Source organism: Amyelois transitella, chromosome 13 (genome assembly GCF_032362555.1).
Source record: "Amyelois transitella isolate CPQ chromosome 13, ilAmyTran1.1, whole genome shotgun sequence".
In the NCBI taxonomy this organism is placed as follows: Eukaryota; Metazoa; Arthropoda; class Insecta; order Lepidoptera; family Pyralidae; genus Amyelois; species Amyelois transitella.
The window spans coordinates 7,116,274-7,142,065 of record NC_083516.1 but is presented as its reverse complement, the minus strand read 5'-3'; the positions used below and the strand labels follow the sequence as shown (position 1 = coordinate 7,142,065).

The following is a 25,792-nucleotide window of genomic DNA, read 5'->3' as shown; positions in this document are numbered from 1 at the left end:
AAGAAATAAGATATACCTACCTGACATTGGGTACACCAGAATGACACGTAGGCTTCAATTTCCTCGCGAGCAATGGCGCGGGCGGAAACTATGACGGAATGAACAGAATGCGACCGTAGACATAAGCGAGATATTTTCAAGCTTATTCTATACCATAACTAGTTCTAAAAATCTATGCTATTTTCCGCCAGATAAATCAATAGTAGTATGTGCACCTACTGGCTCGGGCAAAACGGTCGTTTTTGAAATGGCAATCGTGCAACTGCTTATGGAAATGGAGGATAAACAATATGATAGAGATTTTAAAATTATTTACAGTAAGTACTTTCAATAATTTATATGTTAATTAACAACAATATAAATAATTTAGATGTTCTTTACATATAAAAGCAAAGGTATAAAGGAAGTACATAAAGCATTTTTATTTCAAACTATTTTCTCACACTAATTTTTATATGATTTTCAAATTTGTGTTCCTTCTTTAACACTACCAATTTCAGTGGCTCCTGTTAAAGCTCTATGTACTGAAAGGCTTACGGAATGGTATTCTAAGTTCACAAAACTTGGCATGCTGTGCATTGAAGTAACGGGGGATACGGATGTCGACTTCAGCCAGTTGAAGCCTTACAGGTGAACGATATTGTTACTGTAAATATTTTATACTGATTTTATCATAAAGCCTCCACCTGAAGTCAACCGAAAAGATTTAGTAAGTATCACACATACATATAATCACGTCATTTTCTCTTACGGGATAAACAGAGCCATTATTCGCGAAAAGACTGAAAGATCATGTTCAGTTGCATGACTTATTGATGGGATTGAGATTAAAATAGTGACAGGTTGCTAGCACATATCCTTAAAGACAAATTAATCCAAAGTTGTTCAGCTTTTCCCTTAGTGCACTTATATAATGCACGGGAAAAGAAGCACCTGGCACACTCCACCATATTTTTCCTCCTCCAGACAAGCAAAGAAGTTAGAATAGATAATTTGTCCGCTTTTACGACATACATGGGAAAGAGATGGAGTGGTCCTTAAGTCCTTCATTTGTTCACTTCAAAAGCACGTTACCTTTGAAATACACCTTTTACGCAATTAGTTGAATGTGATTTTAATTATCATAAACAATAGGATACCTATTGAGTTACCTACTTTGGTACGTAACTGTTATAGTACTTATAATTCATTTCATTGGAGACAAGGGTTTTCACGTAGGCGTTAAGACAATTGCACGGAAGAAGTAATTAGTATCGTTTGATTAATGTCAATTTTCTTGCTAGACAAGATTTACTCTAGTGAAACTGCATCGATTGAAAATCATATGAAATTGACACACATTCATCCATTAGATAAATGTTGATGAGATTGCAATTAGTGAAATGTTACTTTAGAATGTATAATAGAAACTATTAATCTATTCAGTACATTTTAAATAGCTTTATCAATTTATTATTATTTTTTAATTAGGGTGTAGTAAAAGGATTTACCATAGAATTCGGAATAATAAAAGGACTATAGATGTGGTAGGTTAAGCTGACGTCGCAACTGATGTATCTTACTTATACTTATCTCATTGCATCTCAATTCTGAAATTTATACGACAGATTTAACAACGATAGGATATCCACAAAGACGACGCTGCATTAATTCTAGGTATATTTGCCGAGTATCGTATGACATTTCTATTTTGTATGATCTTATTCCTGGCCTAAATCCCGGTAGCATCCTAACCACTATGGAGAGTATGCCTGTGACCATGGATTCTGGATTAATTGAGTCGGGTTTTTATACGACGCGACTCCCATTTGAAATGGTATTTCGCAAGGGAACTTAACCCGAATTGGACTGTTCATGGTTACACATCTAGTTGCCTGAATGTGCAGGGTTTCCTCACAATATTTTCTTTTACCGCAAGAGCACTCTTTTAGGATATTTCGATTTATATGATTTGACAAAAGCCTCTTAATTGTTTAAACAGAGTGATAATAACAACGCCAGAGAAATGGGATATGATGACGCGTCGGTGGCGTGACCACCGCGGGTTGGTGGAGCTTATCAAACTATTTCTAATCGATGAGGTCCATATTCTGAACGATGAAACACGAGGTCCTGTGCTTGAAGCAGTCGTCAGTAGAATGAGAACTATTGAGGTACTATTTTGTAACAATACATTGTCACATTTTATCCTAAGAGCCGAAAGTCTTGAAAAGACTCGGCATAATGTCGAAATTGAGAATTTAGATAGTATCTAGTAGAGAAAAATAGGACACCTTTTCATGCTGAAAATAATTTTAAAAATATTTTTTTTAAGTGTTTTCCTCATCATCCTATCAAATATGCTCTGTCTTACGGAGATCAAAATATTTGATGCCAAAGGATCATAAGCCACCTTATCAATCAAGTTCTGAAATTTATAGTCACACAGCTCAAATTTAAACAATCTTTTTTTATAGTCTTCCACCCAATCTGAGCATAGAATAGAACTGCTTCAAAGGCAATACCAGGGTTGTCAGAACGACTTACCAAATGTGAACAATCCTCCCCCGAGGATAAGATTTGTGGCCGTGTCTGCCACAGTCAGCAATCCTGAAGATGTGGCTGCCTGGCTCGGGAATAATGAAAAACCAGCGGTTTATTACAAGTATGTGGAGAAGAGTTTTTATTTTGACTTTGTATGTTTAGGGACGCCATTAAAAGCGGTTGTCTTGTCAGACCACTCATTAAGTGATCGATCGCGATATCTCTTTTCCTGTACCATCGCGGGCGGGTATTATGACCAAATAAAACAGGGCCAAAAATTGTATTTTTTTATTGTAAATTTATTGTAAATAGAAAAAATCTAGCTAATGGTAAGCAAAATGAGTTCTAAGGTGGCTATGGGAGCTGAAATATCTAATGATTAATTCGCTCTTGATTGCCTTGAAAAGTTGTGAGTATTGAGGTACGGTAAATTGGAAAAGTCGTATATTATTTCAGAATTACCCCTTTTATGTGAAATATTTACGTATACAGGTTTGGTGATGAGTGTCGTCCTGTCAAACTGAAAAAAGTAGTGGAAGGGTATCCGTGTCCAGACGGAACCAGTATATTTAAGTTTGACATAATTCTCAACTACAAACTGTGGCCAATTATACAGAAATATCACAATGGAAAACCTACGCTTGTAAGTTATTAAATCTAGATATTTTGTGTAAGAAGTAAGAAGTTACAAATTGTGAGAAATATTCTTAATGATATATGCTTATGAGAAGGAAAGATATATAAAATTTTTATCCCTACTGTTATACACGGTCTCTGTCGAACCCAAGTAGTAATGGCAGGCAGTTATGGCAATAAATGAGCTAATGGATTTATAACTGAGGAAGACTTGTGTAAACTTTTCTGATAACCGAATCAAAATCTGTTCAGCGAAACACGAAATAATCGCGGATGAACATGCATACATACAGGTCAAACTGAAAAAAACCTTTTTTTGATGGCAGTAAAAATACTATCTCATATTTTCTTTCTTCTGTCCGTAAAGTGAAGCATCTTTGAGATTTAACTAGAACACTTTATCTTTGTACTACTTGATACTATGTCTGTACTTTCCATTATTTAATTTTTTTAATTGTTTCATTATGTTTACTATCTTACCTACTTCACAAAATGCAAGATATTCTGCAACACAAGAAAAAGTGTGACACTAACTGCAGAAGCGCTGTCTCGTGAGATCACGATTATTTTCAATCCAGAGCAACGCGCCAAGCTGACGGCATTAGCTTCCACAATTAAGAACAAGAAATTGCAGGTAAATTAACTTATGGTAATTTATATTACAAAATTGTTTTAGTAATTTGGTTACTGTGTGGCCTTGTTCACTTATTATTTAGCACTTTATAAGTTGGTTTAATAATCCTTTTGCTTAACTAGATACCACTATGAGCGAAAGCGTAAGTACCTTTTTCTTTCAATATTTTATCCAATATTTTACATAATATCTCTGTTACAATTATAAGAGCTGGCTTGGCTTATAAACTTCTTCTTTAAGGCGATGGACCATGGAAACAGATGGAGGGGTCGTATTATTTTTTCTGTTGGTGCCGGGAACCACACGGCATGCTAAATAATGTAATGGTGATTAAATTTAAATATTTCTTCAGTCCTTGGTCCTGGCAGGCGTGGGTTGCCACCACGCTGGTCTGTTGTTCGAAGAGAGGCTCAACATAGAAACAGCTTTCAGGAATAGGGATCTGCCTATCCTCATCACAACAACAACATTGGGTTAGTTAATTGATTTTAATAAGTGATCTTTTTTATTGCGTCTAGTTTCAATTTTGTTTTTGGAAAAATTGATTAAATCCTGATAAGGAATTGTCATAATAATATTAACATCATTATATTAGGTGTTTTAATATAATCCATTACAATAATATTTTTTTTCATTGCAGCTATGGGGGTTAATCTTCCAGCCCATTTAGTTATTATAAAAAATACCCAGCAATATGTCAATGGAGCTTACCAAGTGAGTAAAGCTATGGATTTAACTCAAACTTTCCTTTAATTTTTAGTATTTGTTGTTATGGAGGCAACGAAAATACATAATTTGTGAAAAATTCAGCTTTCTAGTTAACACGGTTTAAGAGAAATAGTCTGGTGACAGACGAACGGACAGTTAGTTGAACCTTAGTAAGAGGGTCCCGTTCTTACTTTTAGATTTGGATCCCTAAAAGGCGTCACGTTCAGGTTTAAATTCTACCGCGGCCATTACATTCACCATTTACTCTTTTCTGAGCTACGTATATTGGTTTGATAGCTAAATGAAGCTCCTAAAATGAAAGAATTACTGTAAGACTCGTCATCATGGTTACATGCCCAGTTGCTTGATTGTGTAACCTTGATACAATATCAGTTATCTTCCACTGTAAATGTTGGGGGGACAAACCGGAGACGGACTTCCTGAAAAAAAAAACCTCACCCAAACCCAGTTTACAGGGAAACCTCAGGCACCTCTTCAGAGGAGTGAGGATGTAACCGGGATGAACTCTACGAGGAAAAAAGGCGGAAATCCATTCCAAAATAGGTTATTTTTAAGCTGTTGGCTGTACTTACATGCTTACATACATAAAGCTTCAAGTATACCTACTCTTAGTACACCAGTAGTCTTATCTCAGTATTTAGACACATTGAACGACCTATCACGTTAGATAACTAACGAGGCTAACATGCTTGAAATGTCAATTCCAGTGTCTCAAGTCCTTTGCCTTTGTTAAATGCCTCTATATGTAGATTTGAGTGAATACCTTAAGAATTGAACTGACAGTTACATTAAAGCGATTTCCAAAGTGTTTCTTGGAAAATTATATTAAAGAAGTGATCATCCTCATGATTTTGCTCCCGGTGCATCCTCATATCTTGAGAGAAACCCGGCGATCACCTTAAAACACGATCCTGAATTATGTCGTCTTTGTGTAACGCTAGTTTTTACACGAAGCGACTCCCGTGACGGAAACACGGATGATCATAGGTTCGATACTCGTGAATTAAACAAATTGAATTCTCATTTATTTTGATATCTTATTCTAAAACAAGTCGCTGTTCTAAGTTTAGTACAAATTTAATGCATGTAACAAATATCACGCAATCCTTAGGTAGGTAGCTATACCCGTAGGAATTTTCATAACATTTATGGAAATTTAAATTATCGATTATGTGGTTTTAGCTGTACGTGTGAAATAAGAGAAATAAAATTAACATTTTTTTTTTTTTTTTTTTTTTTTTTTATTTATTTATTCAGAAAAACTTATATCTAATTACAGTATTTTTCCATTGCCAAACTGCTGAACAGTTTAACGGCAAATTTTAATTATAACATTTTTTATTTATTTTGCCTATTTCTACCCTTCACCACTAATTAACCTGTATCTTAAATAACTTGTAAGTTAATATCGCTCTTAATATTTACCAGCTAAATACATCTTCAATTTTTCTTACTTTTTATTTTACCTAAATCTATCCTTCACTAAACTGCTAACTCAATAAATATCGTCATATTATAAATACAGAAGCACCTCCGACTGTCCGTCTATGACGTTATCACGCTGAAACCACTAACACTATTTTACAGATATATAATTCAGACATGGACCAAGCCTTGAGAATGAACATGGGCTATCCCCAATATACATATGTGGACAAAGTCAAGAAAAATCAAAATAAGTCAGACAAGGTCAAGATAAAAAATACAGCTAACGATATAACATCATTGATTAATCAAATTATTCCAGTCCATAAGCCATCTACGTTCCAAACTTTATACGATCCCTTCAGTCGTTCTGACGCGATCGAGAAACAAACATACACACATACTCACAACTTTCGCTTTTATAATATTAGTATAGATTAGGGACACAAAGACAGATAGTGCTTACGGAGTATGTTTTTAATGTGTTTTTTGGAAGCCGCTTTTGCTACTAATTCCGTAGGCAGCTCGTTAGTCCATGTAGGTACCAGCCAGCGCCTGGTGCGTCGGCCATACTTGTTTGTGACCTTGGGGACGAGCAGCTTACCTCCTCTTTTAGCTGCACGGGTTGGGTATGTGTGGACTTTCTTAATTTTATGTAATTCATTGCCGTATTGCTCTGTAAGAATTGCCGTTTTAACCATTGCTTGTACCGGCAGGATATTGCACAATTTAAATAATTTCTCATAGTCACCGTTCAAAGAATTCTTTACTGTTTTATTAATTAATAATTTTACCGTTCTAATTTGTAGACTTTTAATTTTATTTAAGTGTGTTTCTGCAGCAAGTCCGTACGCACCCAGCCCGTAGCCAATATTTGCGTCTACTAACGAGTAATACAACATATACATAATTTTTTTACTTACAAAATAGCTTAAGTTATTTAATTTACCCAATATACTTCGAAGTTTTTTACATACATCACTGGCATGGTGTTTCCATGTGAACGAGCTATCTATATTTAGTCCCAAATATTTAAAAGTTCTAACACATTCCAATGGTTTACAATTGCAGTTATTTTTATTGTTATGTAAGCATTCATAGCTGTGGCCTGTTATTATACTACGTGCGTCTTTATATTTATTACTGTGAGGGGAGTGTATGATCATGCATTTCGTTTTAGAGTGATTTATTATTAACCCGTTGTCATGTGCCCATCGTATAATGTTTTCAAAATCTTCTTGTATCACTTTAGTAACAATATCTACATTTGTCCCGCTATACGATAGGCACGTGTCATCGGCATACATATAACAATTTGATTTTTGTATCACATTACTTAAACTATTTACATGTATTATGTAACCAACTGGGCCATAAATAGACCCAGTTGGTACACCGTATTTTATGTCTCCCAAATTACTTTCAGTATTTGCGATTTTTACCTTTAGCTTTCGATTCTCAAGATATTGCCTGAACCAATTATTTATAGGGCCTCGTATACCACATTCTTCCATAGACCGCAACAGGCCGTCGTGATCAAGGGTGTCAAATGCCTTTTTAAAGTCAATATAAATGACTACCGTTACTTTTCGATCATTTAATGCTTTGTTCACATCGTCGGTAAATTGTGCTAATGCTGTAGCAGTGCTTTAACCAATATAGTGCCTTAAAGAGATTCAGGATACAAATAAAAGTATAAACTTTGTGGTACCTACATCTAATCACATGCAAGATTCTTGCAAAAACCATTGAATACGTGAGATGATGATAACTTCAAATTATAAAGAATCAAGACATTATCAATTATCTAATAAAAATATAATAAAGATTAATGATCCGTAGCATAATGTTCAAAAAAAGGTTATGTGTATAGTACAGTGATTACTTTATAATTGTTACTAATGGGAATGAATAAAAACAAATAATATGTAATTTATGCAATTATTTCTATTTATATAGTAGTGGTAATGTTAACTATTAAATTACATTTAATGTATATTTAAACTATTATAACGTATATTCCGTCGCAATACGGAAACGGCTGACTTTTGGCAATTGTAAAATAATAGGTAGGTACTCTAGAGTAATTGATACAATGCTCATCATACTTTTTTTAGCTTCTGTACATGTCTTCACTTGCGTTATTTTGAATTCATTCAATGTTACTTATTGATATCACACATTTTACGGTATATATTGATCACCCAGGTGGGTCACATGGATGATAAAATTCCTCTTTTTGCGTCCTGAAATCACCACATGTTATGCCGATGCATAAATATTACTGTCAACTAATAAAGCCAGGATGAAGATGATACACACATCCTGATTTATAATTTAAAAAAATCATAATTTTTATTTTTATATACATACATATAATCACGTGTGTATCAATCGTTCAACTGTTTGGCCTACTGATAGAATTGGAATTCATATAAAGTGACAGGTTGCTAGCCCGTCGCCTAGAATAAGAATCCCAAGTTGATAAGCCTATCCCTTAATCGCCTTTTACGACATCCATTGGAAAGAGATGGAGTGGTCTTATTCTTTTTTCTATTGGTGCCGGGAACCACACGGCAGATTTGTTTATTTGTGAAGCAATTTCGTTATAAATTCAAATAAGCGTCCTCTTTCTCAAGGTAGAAATTCAATCAAATAGGTACGTATTGCAACCGAAACCGCTGAGGTTGCATGAAGGGAGTTATAAATGAGGTGGATTTAGCGAAAGAAATATGCAGGGATCGTGGAAAGGATTTGTGTGTCATTTTTATATAGTTATTAAATACGGGATGAGTCCGCCATTATTGTTTTTCTTATCTAGTATTTCTATCAAACAATATGCATCAATTGTTTTCGAACTTAAGTTTTTAAGCTTAACGTCAAGATACTTAAGTTTCCCAGGCCACTTTTGCTATTCACTGTACCCATAAATTGCAAACGCTGTTCAAATCTTCTTCCTTACCAAAATCCTCGTTTATTTTAGGAATACAGCATCAGCACGGTGCTACAGATGGTAGGCCGAGCCGGCAGACCACAGTTTGATACTGAAGCCACTGCCGTTATTATGACTCGGGCCAATGATAAGGTAAGTTTCTAATATATTTAAGTTAGTCTTTTTCGTCTAGGGATAGTCTTTTCAACACTGTTGGCTCTGTCCATCCCGCATGGGATATAGACGTGACTATGCTATGTTTGTGTGTGTGATAAGCTAATAAGCTTGCGATTATTCTTTGGAAGTTATGGCCTAGGAACCTGTCATTTTTGTATCTCAATTTTATCAATTACAAATCCAGCTGAACGTGGCCTTTCAGTCTTATCGAGACTGTTAGCGCTGTCTACCCCGTTAGGGATAAAGACATGATATATGTATGTAGTGTTTGCTTTTCACAAAAATGCATAATGCCTATATTTTATTGATATATTTCATTTGACTTTTAAATAAAAAATACAATTGAAATAAAAAGTCTTCTTCTTTTAAACTACAATAAATCTCAGTCATCCATAAAGGTAATTTCTAAGCAGGGTAAATAAAAATAGAGTATTATAATATACAAAATTTATTACTAGCTAGGAGCATAATCCTCGCTATGTATATTCATGACGTTATACAATAAGATATATTTACTAACATAGTTTTATACATGGCTTTCACTTATATTTTCTAATTGAATCACAGTAGTGGTAACGTTTTGGGTTAATGTGTAGGTACAACCAATATTTTATTATTTGATAGAGATCATGGCGTTCGAATACAGAATGCTGAATTAAAATCGGTCTTGTTATTTTTTGTTGGTGTTTAAGATAAAATATTTATATTACGAATAAAAATTGAAGAAAAAGTTAAAATCAATAAATTAACCTAGGTGTTGAAATTTAAATCATTCTTTTATTCATTTTTTTTGAATATTCATATGATTATGAAGTTTTAAATATTATGACTCAAACATTACGTAGCATAGTTACTGCTGAAAGAACTGATGCAAACATAGTGTACAAAATCAGCAATTTGTATTCAAAACTTGTATTATTAATCAAAATTTGTACACAATTTTAACTACGAATTTGTCCGCTATGCAGTCTTATCTACCTTAAGCCTAGTTTCCTTTGCCGAACGGATTCGCGTTTTCTTCAAAGCTGATTTTGGGGACGAAACCACTTTCACCCTCGACCGTGTATTCCACGGTCATGAGGCGACCGTCTGGGAGTAGAACACGGTAACCACCAATGACCTTGCCTTGAGCATCACCTGCTTCGTTGGCTCCAAAGTATAAAGCTTTTTCTTGATCTTCCACGTCGTATTTGTATTCATACTGAAACGAGATAAAATCAGGTTAAGCTTTTTGTAAATAATTAAAAAAGATACATACATACATACATACATAACATCACGCCTCTTTCCCGGAGGGGTAGGCAGAGACTACCTCTTTCCACTTGCCACGATCTCTGCATACTTCTTTCGCTTCGTCCACATTCATAACTCTCTTCATACAAGCTCGGCGGTTTCGGGTACTTTTGACCTGACCCTTTACCAGGACGTCCTTAATTTGATCAAGATACGTTCGTCTAGGTCTTCCCACTCCGACCTTTCCCTCCACACTCTCCTTGTATATCTGCTTAGTCAACCTGCTTTCATTCATCCTCTCCACATGACCGAACCATCTTAACATACCCTTTTCTATTCCTGTAACTACATCTTCTTTCACATCACAACATTCCCTTATCACGCTGTTCCTTATCCTGTCACTCAATTTCACACCCATCATACTCCTTAACGCTCTCATTTCCACTGCATTTATTCTGCTTTCATGCTTCTTTTGCCATACCCAACTTTCACTCCCATACATTAATGTCGGGACCAACACGCCCCTGTGCACAGCCAGTCGAGCCTTTTTGGATAGTTTCTGACTGCTCATAAAGGCATGCAAAGCTCCATTCACCATGTTCCCCGCGTTCACTCTCCTTTCAATATCACTATCATACTTGCCATCTGATGTAAACTTTGATCCTAGATATACGAACTCTTTCACTTGCTCCACTTTTTCTCCTCCAATCAAAATATTACATGCTGTCATTTCTTTCTCCATTTCAAAAACCAGTGTTTTAGTTTTACTTACGTTCACTTTCATTCCTTTCTCTTTTAAAGCTTCATGCATACAGTTTACCATCTCCTGTAACTCCTCCGCTGATGACGCCAGTATAACCTGATCGTCGGCATAGAGCAGACATTTGACGAGTAACTCATTCATCCTTAATCCACTTTTAGACTCTTTCAAATCTGTCAAACAGCTATCCATAAATAGGTTGAACAGCCACGGTGACGCAACACATCCTTGCCTAACGCCTTTCTCAATCTTAAACCACTCAGTGTGCGCTCCGTTTATCCTGACACAAGCACTCGAATCCTCATATAAGGATTTCAGTGCTCGTATTAAGAGACTGCTCACCCCATGCATAGAAAGTGCTGACCACAATTCATTCCTCTCAACTCTGTCATAGGCCTTTTCCAGATCTACGAATGTGCAATAGACTTTTTGACTCTTGGCCAAAAACTTTTCGGCTATGCACCGCAAGGAAAAGACCTGATCAGTACATCCCATTCCCTTTCGAAATCCCGCTTGAGCATCCCATATTTTATCATCAGTTTCATTCCTGACTCTATTAATCAATACCTTAGCATACAATTTGCCGACGACGCTAAGCAGGCTTATACCACGATAATTTTTGCAGTCCAGCTGTGACCCTTTTCCTTTGTAAAGTGGCACGATAACAGCCTTACACCAATCTTTTGGTACTCGGCCGCTTCTCCAACACAAATTGAAAAGGCAGTACAACTGACTAGCTACTACGCCTTTTCCTGCTTTAAGCATCTCGACCGACACTCTATCACACCCAGCAGCCTTTCCCGCTTTCATACTCTTAAGTGCTTCCACAATTTCGAACATTTCAATTTCGCCTTCCATCTCATTCTCTTTTTCTTCGCTATAGCAGAAATCTTTCTTATTTCCTTCCTTTTTTTCAAATAAACTTTCAAAATAGTCCTTCCATATCTTTAGTACACATTCTTCTCCTTTCACAACGCTACCATCCTGGCATCTGATCCTAGTCAGCTCTCTGGTTATAGTATTTCCTCGGGCTGACCTTACGGATTTCCAGAATACTTTCAGATTTGACTGAAAGTCTTCTGATAGCCTTTTATCAAAATCCTCTTTATACTCTTCTTTCTTTCTAATCACAGCTTTCTTAACCAAATCTTTCATTTTCTTATATTCCTTACGTGCTTCATTCACATCTTCATCTATAACCTCTTGCATTCTTAAGTTAGCTTTTGCTGCTAACAAATCCAGCCATGCTTTCTTCTTTAATCGCACAAGTTCTTGCACATCTTTACTCATCCACGCATTTTTGTGATTTTTTCCTTTCCTTCTTCTACTTACACCACACACTTCAACAGCTACTTTCACAATTCTTTCTTTAAATTCCTTCCATCCATCTTCAATATCGCTCATTTCATCTAAATCTTCAAATTCATCCTTCAGTCTATTAATATACTTCTTACCTACATCCATATCTTGCAAATTTTCTACTTTTACTCTTTCCAAAGCGCTGGTTTGCTCCCTTACCCTGTGCCGCCAGCGATTGAAGATACCCCTTATCCGGGATATCACCAGTAAATGGTCCGAGTCAATGCCAGCACCGCGATATGCACGGGTATCCAGCACTTTGTTCTTCAATCTTTCATCTACAATCACAAAGTCTATCATACTTTTTAAAATACCTTCCACTCTTGTGTAGGTGTGGATCTCTTTATGTTGAAACATTGAGTTCGACACAAAAAGATCCCACTCTAGACAAATTTCTAATACACTTCTTCCATTATCATTCACCTTTTCGTCACCAAACGCACCAAGCACCTTTTCATATCCATCACGCTTTACACCCACCCATCCATTAAAATCACCTAACATAATAATCTTCTCATTTGGCTTGGTAACTTTCAATACTTCTCTTACACTATTCCAGAACTCCTCGTTTTCGCTTTTTGCTGATGTTGTACCCCTCGAACCCACATCCCAAGGTGCATAAACACCTAGAACGAAGATCCGAGTGATTCCAACTTTCAGCCTAATCCATAGAAGACGAGGGCTGACACACTCATACTCATTCACGCACTCAGCCATTCGTGCAGAAAGAATTAGACCGACCCCTTGACAGCCTCGGCTGGTACTGGAAATTCCAGACCAATACGCCGTGTAAGGGCCGTGCTGCGTCGCGTCGCATCCTTTCCGCTTCGTTTCATTCACGCACAACACATCCAAACGTCTTTCATCCATCATCTGGCATACTTCCTCAATCTTATCCTTCATTCCTCCTCTTACATTCATCGTCGCAAAGCGGCTTTCAGCAGACCGCATACCGCTCCCGCCGGGAACGAGACGTGATGGGGTGCGGACACCATCGCCGCATTAAAAAAGATATACCTACGTAGTTCTCGTTAGATCACAATATGCTGTAAAATGTGTGATCTCCAAATACCAAGTTAAATAGTTGTCTAAATATCTTCTATTACTATTGATCTAACTATGAATAATGATTGTTTCAAGTTTATCTAAAGAGCGTAACCTTGAACTTGCCACCATCATTAACCTAAAGAACTGAACGTGGCCTATCAGTCTTTTTAAAACTGTTTGCTCTATATCCCCGCAAGGGATATAGGTAAACGTGATTATATGTATGTATGTACGTTACCTTGAAATTCATTGAAATTTTTCTTTAAAACTTAAAAAATAAAGTAATGGGTATTGAACTTAAAAAATAAAGTAATAGGTATTGTTGTTCATGCAAAATATTTTTAAAGTAAGTAAATATTTACTACCATTGACTTAAAGATAATACTTATTAAACATCTGAAAAACACAAAATCTGTATAAAAATCACAAGCAAGCGAAGCACCGGCGGAAACTAATAAAAATATAAATCATCAAATGTGTTACCAAAATATTTTAATTAATTTTGCTTTGTATGCAAATTATTTTTAAATATTCAATAATATCTTAAGTCTTAATTCTTTATTTATAAAAATATTTTTGGTGTTTATTTTATGATTGTGGCGATAGATGTTTTTATAAAAAAATAATTTTGACTTTATAGATTTAGGTCAAGACTAGTTACTTTCCATTGCATTCTTAATTGTCGACTTCAAATTCTCATTTCTTTTATAATAAACTAGCTTTTGCCCGCGGCTTCGCCCGCGCAAATGTATTTATATTATAAGGATACGCCATAAAATTTCACCCATTTTTTTATCCCGTATCGTGCGGGGCTGTTTTATGTTTATATTTGGTTTAAATTCATATGGCTTCTCCCGTCTTGTCCCGTCTCTTCTCGTTCTGTTCCGTCCCGTCCCAACCTGTTGTGTCCCGTCCTGCCCCGTCCAGTCCTATCCTGTCCCATCCCATCCTATTTAGTGCCATCCTGCTTTCCGCAACTGATACGTATTTTTTACTAACCAATATTTAAGACTTCTCACACTTCGACACCTATCACTATCAAAAATATCAAATCTAATCAACAAATCAAAAATTAACTGAAATAGAGAGTAAAATAAGTTAAATAAGTCAAGTTAAAAGTTAATGAATCAAACGAATAATAATTTCAAATCAAAATATTTGTAGTGTGTAATATGTAGTTTCGCGTATGTCCGCTAGGGGCGCTGCTAAAATTACACGATAAATTAAAATATTTTACGCTACCTAGCTAAATGACGGTAACTAAACCATAGCGCGATCTATCTCGATGCCAACGCCATCTATCGAGCATCGAGACAACTCGTGATAGTTAATAGAAAATAAAATTCGGGTGTTTTATTTATGCATACCGATTACGCCGAGATTTATGGACCGATTTACGTGATTCTTTTTTTGTTCGGTAGAGTATACTTTCAAGTTGGTCCCGTTGTTACCTAGTCAGGATCTGATGATGGTATTCCAGGGAAATCAAGGGCAAACCTCAAATTTACAGGCAATTACGTTTTTGTCAATTTCATAGATCTGTTTAAGTATTTGCGTCTGATAGTCATCATCCCATGTGAATGAGCTGATGATGGAAGGTACAACTCCTCAACGGTTAGGAGTTAAAAGAAAATTCTTACGAAGTTATACGTACATGTGAGGCTATTAGGTTGACCTGATAATAAAAAGTAAATCTCATTAACGTTAAGAATTTAGGTGAAAATGGATGCGGACAAATTTCGTCTCTTCACTTGTTTCCTTTTAGCTGTTTGTATGGGTAGTGTTAACACAAAATAGGGATTTAAAGGCGTGATGTTATTAATGTTATGCATGTATGTACATAATTATGTATGTTATTATGTATGTTAAAGAGACGACTGAAAGTTGTCATACAAAGTCTTTTTTTTTTAAGGATGGGAAATCATCAAATGACCTCTCCCGCTCTGGGTGGAACGGAAGGGAGTGTCAGACTTTTACTGACTAAAACCCACCTCGTTCCTTCAGTTGCCCTTTGCGTTCCGGGGCCACGGTATCTCGTTAGAACTTTCCCGCAGCCCCGGCTCAGTTTATCCCGTTTCCCCCCCTTGGGGGTTGACATTTCAAAAATCCCTTCTTAGTGCTCACTTATGTTACTAAAGGAACCTCTGTTCAAAATCTCAGACTCCTATACCGAGCGGTTTCAGCTGTGCGTTAATAAATCAGTCACCCAATCGCACCCCCTAAATCACGATTGGAGAGTAGTTTGAAAAAACTTATAATGTCAAACATATTTACTTGCCTATGTACGCGTTTATGCCAAGTTTCAAGTTTATAAACCCAAGGAATAAGATTTTTCATAGAAACGTTTTTACCCCTTTTCCCCCCCTTGGGGGTTGAATTTCCAAAAATCCTTTCTTAGTGCTCCCCTACATATCCCAAGGAACCTACATTCCAAATTTCAGCTGTCTACGACCAGTAGTTTCGACTGTGCGTTGTCTGTCAGTCAGTCACTCAGTAACGGAAGAGTTTTATATATATAGATGAAAAATGTGTTAGTCTATCATGTTCGTATCGTATCCACTGGCCTTATAAAATTACGCACCCAAGTAGGAGTACTGAGAACTTAAGGCAACAATAATATTCTTTATCCCGGAAACGTTAGTGTTTCCGTGAGCTTTACAAACGATTTTAAAAAAGCTAGCAGATTTCAATTTATTACAGACAATTTACACAGACTGAGCTCTGAAATAAATTTTAAGTTTGATTTTTGAGAAAGTAACATTTATACTTAGATCCAAGATCAATGTTAATTTAAAAACGATTGACATTGGCCCTTTGTTCGGGGATAGAACAATCTAATCTTACCAATACGACAGATAGGCTACAGATAGTGTTTGAGAACAATTAATTCTATAAGTGTTAGATAAGTTAACACAAAGCAGGTACGCGCAATTGAGTCCCATTAGTCGTTCTTCTCATGTTCTTTTCACACCATTTAAATAATGATAGTGGTCGAATGGAAGTCATGACGTACAGTAAGAAGCAGATAACCTTACCCCTATACAGTTAATTTAGATAGGGGATAAGTACTACGGTACTACCTGCCTCAGACTTTTAGTTATCACGTCACTATTTCTTTTAATAAAGTAAATGCATTTTTCGATAAATTTTATCAGAAACAGTTTTAAAATAGGAACTCTTATAAATATTGATATTTTTAAAGAGTATGGTTATATAATATATTGATAAACGAGTTTAATCAAATCAAATTGTGTTTGTGTTTACAATAGAAATTATAATAATACTTATTACCTGAAACAAAGGAACGTTGCACTTTTTAAATTCACATGTATTCGAGAATAAGTACGAATTTTATGTTAATTTTTTTTAAATGAAAATTATTTCAATACCAGAAGATGAATAAGTAATTTTATAATGATGTAAATTGCAAAATATTTTTTCATTTTTGGCATACAAAAGACATCAACGATATTATTTGCATTTCTGTTAAGATAGGAGTAATAATATTTAACTATCACCCATTTATTACAATTCAAATGAATAAAAATATTCTACAATCAATCATAGAATTACTGTGACCCACTCAGTACCATAACTGGAAAATCGTTTCAGGCAATCGTCCGCGGTAGTAATGAATGTGATCATAGTTAAATTTGATGTCATTTTATATTAACTACATATGGCGTAATTCTGCCATTATTCGAGAACTTAAGCCTTCGTTGTAGGTCAAAGGTATGCACGTTTTGTTAAAGTTATTGCCTTAGCATGGCGCATCCTCTCGTCTCCCAGGTTATAGTGTTAAGGTAGACAACTTTTAGAACCGCTCATTATAATTGTCGATTAAATATTTTGTCAATGAATATGTATAGGACCCCCGGCTCTAAAGATTTATGGCTAGGGTGCAAAGATGAATCGGTCAGCATGCAGAGACTTTGACATCTTTCTTTCGTGGTCTAGAATACACCTACCAAAAATATATATAATGTTAACCAAGAATTTATTCTTAATTCGGATGTAGGTACAGGCAATAACGACTACGTATAAAAACTAAACAGTCCTTTCGGAGTCTGGTGAAAACCGATTTGTTGGATTTCAGCTCTTAAGTCCAGAGAGGGAGTATTGAATTGAAAGCTAATTTGAAAACCTAGTCGTACCCATCGATTTAGAACTATTTAAAAAATCGAAGAAACTACCATTTTAAAACTTTGCTACATATAACGTGAAATCCAAGTGTATCAACTGCTCATATTTTTCTACACAACTCGTGAAAATATTAATGTCGAAAACTTCTCAAAAACACTAATAAACTTACGGGCATAGGCGGTGACGCTTCTTCTTGCGGCGCAGGCGCTGCTGCAGATTGTCGTATACTGACGCAAACGACGACGAGAGCGCATACTATCCATTTTGTCGACAACATCCTGTTGGCAATAAATGACAAATAGAATTGCTTTAATTTAACCGTTAGTACTTATGTACATGTAAATATACATATATAAAGGCCCTATGCTGCATAAACATTATACCTATATACGCCTTATTTTAGTTACTTGCATACGACAGGTAGTTTTGGCAGTGTGTTGTCTGTCAGACAGTAACCAGCGCAATGGACCCGACTGTCTACAAGTTTATTAATGTAGCCATTTCAATTAACATTTACGATGTTCGTTGATGGGATTATGCGACCATCATCTACTAAGATAAATAGTTGTTGTTACCTTATATATTCTTTAGATGAAAACAATGAGTGATTAAACGACAATCTAAGGTAGGAATGTTCGTCTTCATCGGACAAAAAACAACTACATGCATTGAACCATGTGTAAGCAACAAGGTCCTAGTAATTACTGCACTCAACGATAATGTAAATAGGTTTGAATATCAGTGGTCCATCTAAAGCTAAACACCTTTAATTGGCTAAAGATGGTACTGAAGATTAATTGGTGCAATTCCTTTTTTGCTCGTGTAATCTGCCCTTTGTAATTATGCTAACAATTCAGTTTAGAGCTATGACTTGAATTACAAATTAATCTTTAAACTTTTATAAATGAAAAAAGATCATTAAACTTATATTATTTAACGTTTATATGACTTACAGAGGACACCGACTGAACGGCTGGCATATCAACATACAAACCAAATTTTTCATCCAGTTTTCTAATCTCTACTCTTATACCCAGGTATAAGAGAAGATATTAGAAAACTGGCCTGTAAGTTTTGGTCTAAAAGTACATACAGTAAGAGAGAATTTTCAGATTTTTCCGCGAGGATTTGCGGAGTCGTTGGCATGCTTTTATATAGTTATCTAATATACAAAAGAAATACTATTTCGGAACTATATTTCTCTGCACAATTTAATCTTCATCTAATCTTGCCATATATATTTTTTATTGGAAATTGCGTGCTCAGTAGTCTTAAGCGGTTTCAATGTCACCGACCGTCTACCACGGCTCTCGTAGCTGATAATTAAAAAAAACTGAGAATAGTGGATAACCGCTAGCTGCATAAAACATCGGGTGGTATGCCAATAATTGAGATTTGCCGGCCTTGCGTGTTCGGTTCCTTGGGTCCCATTGCTTTGTCTTGTCGAGACGTGTGATTGCGCACTTATCCTATACTTTTTACCGATGAAAAGTTTCATAAAATTGCTGTGTGTCAATTTTTCGCAATACTCTCTAGAGTAAATTAGCTGTGTTACACTGGTTGAAAAGTACACGTGTATCAATTAAGCAAGTACTGGCTAGAACCCCTTACGTCAAAGAGAGTAATAAATATTTTAGTTGAACAAAACTAAAATAATGTTATATAATTATTATTTCACCGGCCTTCCTTGACTTTGGTAACCTTAGTATCGTCACGTCACCCTTAAGACAATCATAACTTTAACAAAAGACAATATGTTACTTCACATGCTATCCAATTACTATTACTCTCGTAAAACCGGACTAGAGAATATAGACAATGTTGCGTTTGTCTTAAATGACCTGATTGTTTACCAGTATTGTATACGTAGTATTTTTATAATTTTCTGAAGATTTGATGAGATAAGGATGTTAAAAAGGTTCGATAAAAACAGTCTTTTCAAAAACTGTTCAGATCTTCATGGCGTAAAGATTTATTATATTCAATTTTATTTTTTATATATTTGAAGTCGTTTTTAGTTACTTTCCGCCACCCAATCAAGCGCTGGATTCTATTCTTATTCGGCCCAAGTATTTATTTTTTCAGAAAGCTTACAGCTATATTTAACCATTTAACAATCACTTAACTGACTGACTAACTGTTTGTCTTGAAGCAAAGAAAGGCAGAGACTACATCTTTTGCTTCATCCATGTTTAATACAATTTATTGACTGCTTGTTATTATCAGATGATAAAAAATAAACAAATTTTCAATTATTTCATTTCATTGTAACTAAATAATATAACGAGTGCACGAGAAAGTATTATTTTGTAGATTTCCAACAATTTTCATTATTTTTTGCCATTCATATTTTATTAGATATTGCGTGCTCAGACCTATTAAACCTCTTCGTTAGAGATGAATTAATCGAAACTAATGTATTTAGATATAGGTAATTATTTTAAATCTGTGGTTAGATAATACAGTTTGATTAAGACATTGACATTATACCCCTAGTTGTAATAGGAGTTAAGTGTTCCCACGACGAAACGCGTTTGCACATTGTTTCTTCATTTTGGTTTTCGTAATTGCATTCGGTATGGTTTCGCGTTGAAACTTTAAAATTCAGGTACCTATACTGTATCAATTTTTAATGCATATTTTTATTACTGCTCGCTAATTTATACCACTAAGCATTACTCGTATGTCGACGGTGAAAAGATGGAAATGAAATAAACTGAGGTGTATACTACTTGTCATTATATTTAACGTTATGTAAATCACACATATCACATATAATCACGTCTATATCCCTTGCTGGGTAGACAGAGCCAACAGTCTTGAAAAGACTGATAGGCCACGTTCAGCTATTTGGGTTAATGATAGAATTTAGGTTCAAATAGTGACAGGTTGCTAGCCCATCGCCTAAAAGAAGAATCCCAAGTTCATAAGCCTACCCCTTAGTCGCCTTTTACGACATCCATGGGAGAGAGATGGAGTGGTCCTATTCTTTTTTCTGTTTGTGCCGGGTACCACACGTTATGTAAATAGAGTTTATTAAAAAAATTTTTTTATTAAGTTCACCGAGATTACATAAATATCTCACGTCTTTATCCCGCACGGTGTACACAAAACCGATAGTTTTGAAAAACTCGAAGGCCGCATTCAAGAGTATACATACATAGTTTGATTAATGATAAAATTGAGATTAGACTTTAGTACTTGTACATTTTTAAATTTTATTCTATAATACTACTGCAAGCATCTCGTAACAAAATTAGCTAATTAGTTATTTCCTACGATAATTGTATGCAATAAATCAATATTGTAATACAGATATAAATTCACACGTTTTTCTCTAATCCGCCGTAGTAAACAATCGGTTCACATCTATGCGTTGATAACATTCATTGCGCGTGTACAGCCAGAAACGTAATTAAATATACATTTAAGGTTGTAACTTGTAATAAATTTACACACACGAAAAAAAATAACTGTGAAGAAGTAACAATCGTTTATAATAATGTTGTAATGGAATGAGATTGAGATTATACTTAGTTGGGATTAGATTCCGATTAATTTGTTGCATTTTCCAGTCTGTATACTTATTTATGTTGTTGACTGTACATAGTCAATGTGCCACTAGGAAACTGGATGTATGAAGTTTTCTGATGAAGATTCTGTAAAGTTTCATGTGTTTCTGTACTGTACTTAAGATTTATTTAAAGACAATAAGATTATATACATACTAGCTTTCCGCCCGCGGCTTCGCCCACGTGTAATTCGGTTATATATAGCGTTTTTTAATGATCTCGACAGGGCTTTTTCTTCCACAGGCTGAAATCTTGTTACAACTGGAATTAAATATAGCCTGTGTTACTCAGGGATGATGTAGCTTTCTAATGGTGAATGTTTGAAATCGATTCAGTAGTTTCGGAGTTTATCGATTACATGTGTAAACAAACAAACATATAAAAAAATAGATTGTTCCTCTTTATAATATTAGTATACATACAAATCTATATAGAAAAAGTAAAGCGAGACAAAATCATCGTCTCAAAAGAAAAAAAAACAGGATTTATAGGACGAAGAGGCCTTACAGGATTTCCTTGTAAACAATATTTTTAGTTTTTTTATTATTTACCAGTATGAACAGGTTAGAGGGAGAGCTGACACGCGAGCAAGCAACATACAGTTGTCCATGAGAGAAATAATCTTCTCTTAAATCAACACCAGCGACTTTAAAAGTTTGCCCTTGAGACTTATTTATCGTCATCGCAAAGCAAACTTTTAGGGGAAATTGAAGGCGCTTAAATTCAAATGGAAGGTCATTGGGCATTAGAGGAATGCGCGGGACGAATACCGTTTCTCCTCGGGCACATCCTGTCAAAATATTTATGTAAGGCTTTGACTTGCAACCTGGTGCCGTTACACAATTTCGGTGGTTTCAGGTTACGTAGCAACATTACCGGTGTACCTTTTCGCAGTGCAAGCCTATGGTATGGAAGACCAGCTGGTTTAAGTGAATTTAAGAATTCGACCGGATAATTTGTAGCGTCGTCTGCATGGCATGGTGTGTCTATGGATTTATAATTTTTGTTCGGTAGAGTATACTTTCAAGTTGGTCCCGTTGTTAGCTAGTCAGGATCTGATGATGGTATTCCAGGGAAATCAAGGGCAAACCTCAAATTTACAGGCAATTACGTTTTTGACAATTTCATAGATCTGTTTAAGTATTTGCGTCTGATAGTCATCATCCCATGTGAATGAGCTGATGATGGAAGGTACAACTCCTCAACGGTTAGGAATTGAAAGTAAATTCTTACGAAGTTATACGTACATGTGAGGCTATTAGGTTGACCTGATAATAAAAAAAGTAAATCTCATTAACGTTAAGAATTTAGGTGAAAATGGATGCGGACAAATTTCGTCTCTTCACTTGTTTCCTTTTAGCTGTTTGTATGGGTAGTGTTAACACAAAATAGGGATTTAAAGGCGTGATGTTATTAATGTTATGCATGTATGTACATAATTATGTATGTTATTATGTATGTTAAAGAGACGACTGAAAGTTGTCATACAAAGTCTTTTTTTTAAGGATGGGAAATCATCAAATGACCTCTCCCGCTCTGGGTGGAACGGAAGGGAGTGTCAGACTTTTACTGACTAAAACCCACCTCGTTCCTTCAGTTGCCCTTTGCGTTCCGGGGCCACGGTATCTCGTTAGAACTTTCCCGCAGCCCCGGCTCAGTTTATCCCGTTTCCCCCCCTTGGGGGTTGACATTTCAAAAATCCCTTCTTAGTGCTCACTTATGTTACTAAAGGAACCTCTGTTCAAAATCTCAGACTCCTATACCGAGCGGTTTCGGCTGTGCGTTAATAAATCAGTCACCCAATCGCACCCCCTAAATCACGATTGGAGGGTAGTTTGAAAAAACTTATAATGTCAAACATATTTACTTGCCTATGTACGTGTTCATGCCAAGTTTCAAGTTCATAAACCCAAGGAATAAGATTTTTCATAGAAACGTTTTTACCCCTTTTCCCCCCCTTGGGGGTTGAATTTCCAAAAATCCTTTCTTAGTGCTCCCCTACATATCCCAAGGAACCTACATTCCAAATTTCAGCTGTCTACGACCAGTAGTTTCGACTGTGCGTTGTCTGTCAGTCAGTCACTCAGTAACGGAAGAGTTTTATATATATAGATTTTGAAGAGTATAAATCTAAGCCGGCTCATGATTTTTTTCTTTTCTTTCTCTTATCGTGATATACGAGGTTTTTTTTATCGCAGCAATTGTTATTGGGAGAAACTAATATAAAACTACAATTTTAAAAACTGAAGTTATTCATACTGGTATCGTTGTTACTAAGATTTGAATTTTAGCATTTTGTTTGCAAAGAATGAAATCTTAACACAAAGATGACCTGCAATAGTAAAATACAGTAGTTGAATACCTTTATTCCTCGAAATTGCGAGGGAAGTGAAGCTCCGGGTAAAATTCTAGTTTTTATATTTGAGTAGATATAGCTATAAATTGGAAATATGCTGAAAGTTATGAAAATTAAATGTTAATGATATAAAATCTCTAAAAGTTTCTTCCAATAAAATCCAATAAAAGAAGTTATCAATTCAAAAAAATATTAGTTTTATTTATGTTTCTTCAGGCACTATTTGTCAAATAACACGAAACTAATCACAAAACAAAACTTACCTTATAATTCAATAAACACAATTTGCACGACACAAAACACTTACAATAGGTACTAGTGACAATAGTCGTTTAGCGTGCGGAGTCGACTGGTGGCGCGCCCCGACCTCGTCCATACTTTATATACGCACCCCACGGCTTAACAGCGTAGCGAAGATGCCGCAACGTGCCCTATCGAGATGGATGTCCCTCCACACATGCAGATCTTACCTTCGATAATATCACATACGTCAATAGCACTGACTGCGCCATATGCCTCTTTATTCCGAAGTTCACACAAATACGATGAAAGCCGCAGTCAATGAAGCTAATTCTATCGCGTGATTAGACTTCGCTAAACGTTAGTTTTCGTAATGTATTGGTAGGTTTTATGAATTGTGTAGGTAATTATTTCATAACATAACGGCTTTATGTTTGCCTTCTCGGTTATCAACCAATTAAAAATCAAATTAAGTGACCATGAACCTTTGTTTAATTATTGGGAGGCTCATGCGTGGATAGTGTATCCTCGTGTAAAGGCACTATTAAAACAATTATAGGATATTTTAAACGCTAGTGATATTACTGGTATAAAAAACAATAAATAACAATGTTTTAAAAAATTACTTTCGGTGACTAATTGATGAATCCTAATTCTTTACATTATTCTTTTATTTTGTAACTTTTCTTTAATAGTTCCTAGTGCATAGTATCGGTATGTCACTATTTGTGGTCAGGACAGTTTAGGTCGCAATTTAGTAGCAAGAACTATTTGTTTGTTTTTCAAATAACATATTGTTATTGGAAGTACTAAGAGAATATAATATAAGATTTTATTGGATCTGGGTTAACGGGATTAGACGCTAATAAATTGGGTAAAAAATTACGTAATGAATAAATATTTGCATTACATATTGCACTGCCGTATTGTGCTCCACTATCTAACAACATTAACATGACACGATTGGACCAGTTTCACAGATGTACTGCTCACATCACAATAAAGTTCATTATGTTATGTGGGACAACCCTTCTTCCTCGTAGCTATCCTTGCATATCAGTGAAAGCGGTGTGCCAATCCGTCAACCTCCGTTCATGATGAGGAAATGATTCAGATAGTTGCTTCTAATAACACAGAATTACAAGCATATCCCTTTATGTTAGGATCTTTCTTAAATGGCCATTTCCTGTTGTAACCCATCTCAATGACGATGTTTAACTGTCCATCTAAAATCGTAATCAAATCTTAAGTTATGACTGAGCATTCAGTAGGTAAGTAGGCGTAAATCTTTACAATTATATGATAAAACGCAAATTTGTTTTCCCTGAGAGGAAATTAATTATATCGTTTTTATCTACAATTGTCCACTGAAGGAGGGTTCTCATGACATGACACAACATTCTACAAGTAAACCAAATGATTTCCCTACCCTGTTATTCGTACAAAACTGCGGAAAATTTTAAGCCATTAATATAAAAAAATTAACGCTTATTTTAAATTTTAAGTTAGACCTTGAGAATATAAAAAAAATCCATTTAAAATAATAATAGCGACCTTATAATAAAGATGAGATAAAGATGGTACCAAAATAAATAGCTTCTTAACTGACAAAGTGGCAATGTAAAGCTTTTGTTAATTGATATTATAACATTATAATATCCGGCCATCTCTATAGAAGATGGAAAAGATAAATAAATATCCTATGAACTTAATATGTTTAAGATGTTTATTTTTTAATTAGAGTTGATAATTAATTAGATTCTAACACCGATAGTACATACTCGTATTAGAAGGTTGTCGAGAATATTATTAAGTATTCTTTTAACATGCCTCACTACATTGCAGATGTCTTATTAATGCCTAACTTATTTCTTTTAAAATATTTTTTTGTTGTTTTCTATGTTGGTTTGATAGCAAAGAAACAACATAGTGTGTGCCAGCTGCTTCTGGCAAAATTCAACCATGGAAATGGTTTATAAATTTGCGATTCCTGTGATAGAAGAGGGCTAGAAACCTGTGATTGTAT

At 35.3% G+C, this 25,792-nt stretch overlaps 2 protein-coding genes across 3 annotated transcripts in view; one reads left to right on the top strand and one right to left on the bottom strand.

Moving 5' to 3' along the window:
* LOC106129235 (uncharacterized) overlaps nt 1-25,792 on the top strand; it is a 40,381-nt gene that overhangs the window by 1,418 nt on the left and 13,171 nt on the right. Inside the window, exons 4-12 of the mRNA XM_060947409.1 lie at nt 192-317; nt 501-630; nt 1,982-2,153; nt 2,457-2,644; nt 3,016-3,166; nt 3,659-3,793; nt 4,146-4,266; nt 4,434-4,507; nt 8,931-9,032. Coding sequence (XP_060803392.1) covers nt 192-317; nt 501-630; nt 1,982-2,153; nt 2,457-2,644; nt 3,016-3,166; nt 3,659-3,793; nt 4,146-4,266; nt 4,434-4,507; nt 8,931-9,032 — 1,199 coding nt within the window. The remainder of the gene's footprint in view (nt 1-191; nt 318-500; nt 631-1,981; nt 2,154-2,456; nt 2,645-3,015; nt 3,167-3,658; nt 3,794-4,145; nt 4,267-4,433; nt 4,508-8,930; nt 9,033-25,792) is intronic.
* Nucleotides 9,868-23,871, bottom strand: LOC106129236 (cuticle protein 10.9). 2 transcript variants are annotated; one of them, XM_013327734.2, is made up of 3 exons: nt 23,790-23,871; nt 17,768-17,876; nt 9,868-10,257 (listed from the first exon to the last, which is right to left on the bottom strand). In XM_013327734.2, the coding sequence occupies exons 2-3, from the start codon at nt 17,873-17,875 to the stop codon at nt 10,042-10,044; spliced, it is 324 nt and encodes a 107-aa protein (XP_013183188.1). In that variant the 5' UTR covers nt 17,876; nt 23,790-23,871; the 3' UTR covers nt 9,868-10,041. The 2 variants fall into 2 exon arrangements, with proteins under 2 accessions (XP_013183188.1, XP_060803525.1); XM_060947542.1 differs by having other exon boundaries at nt 23,834-23,871.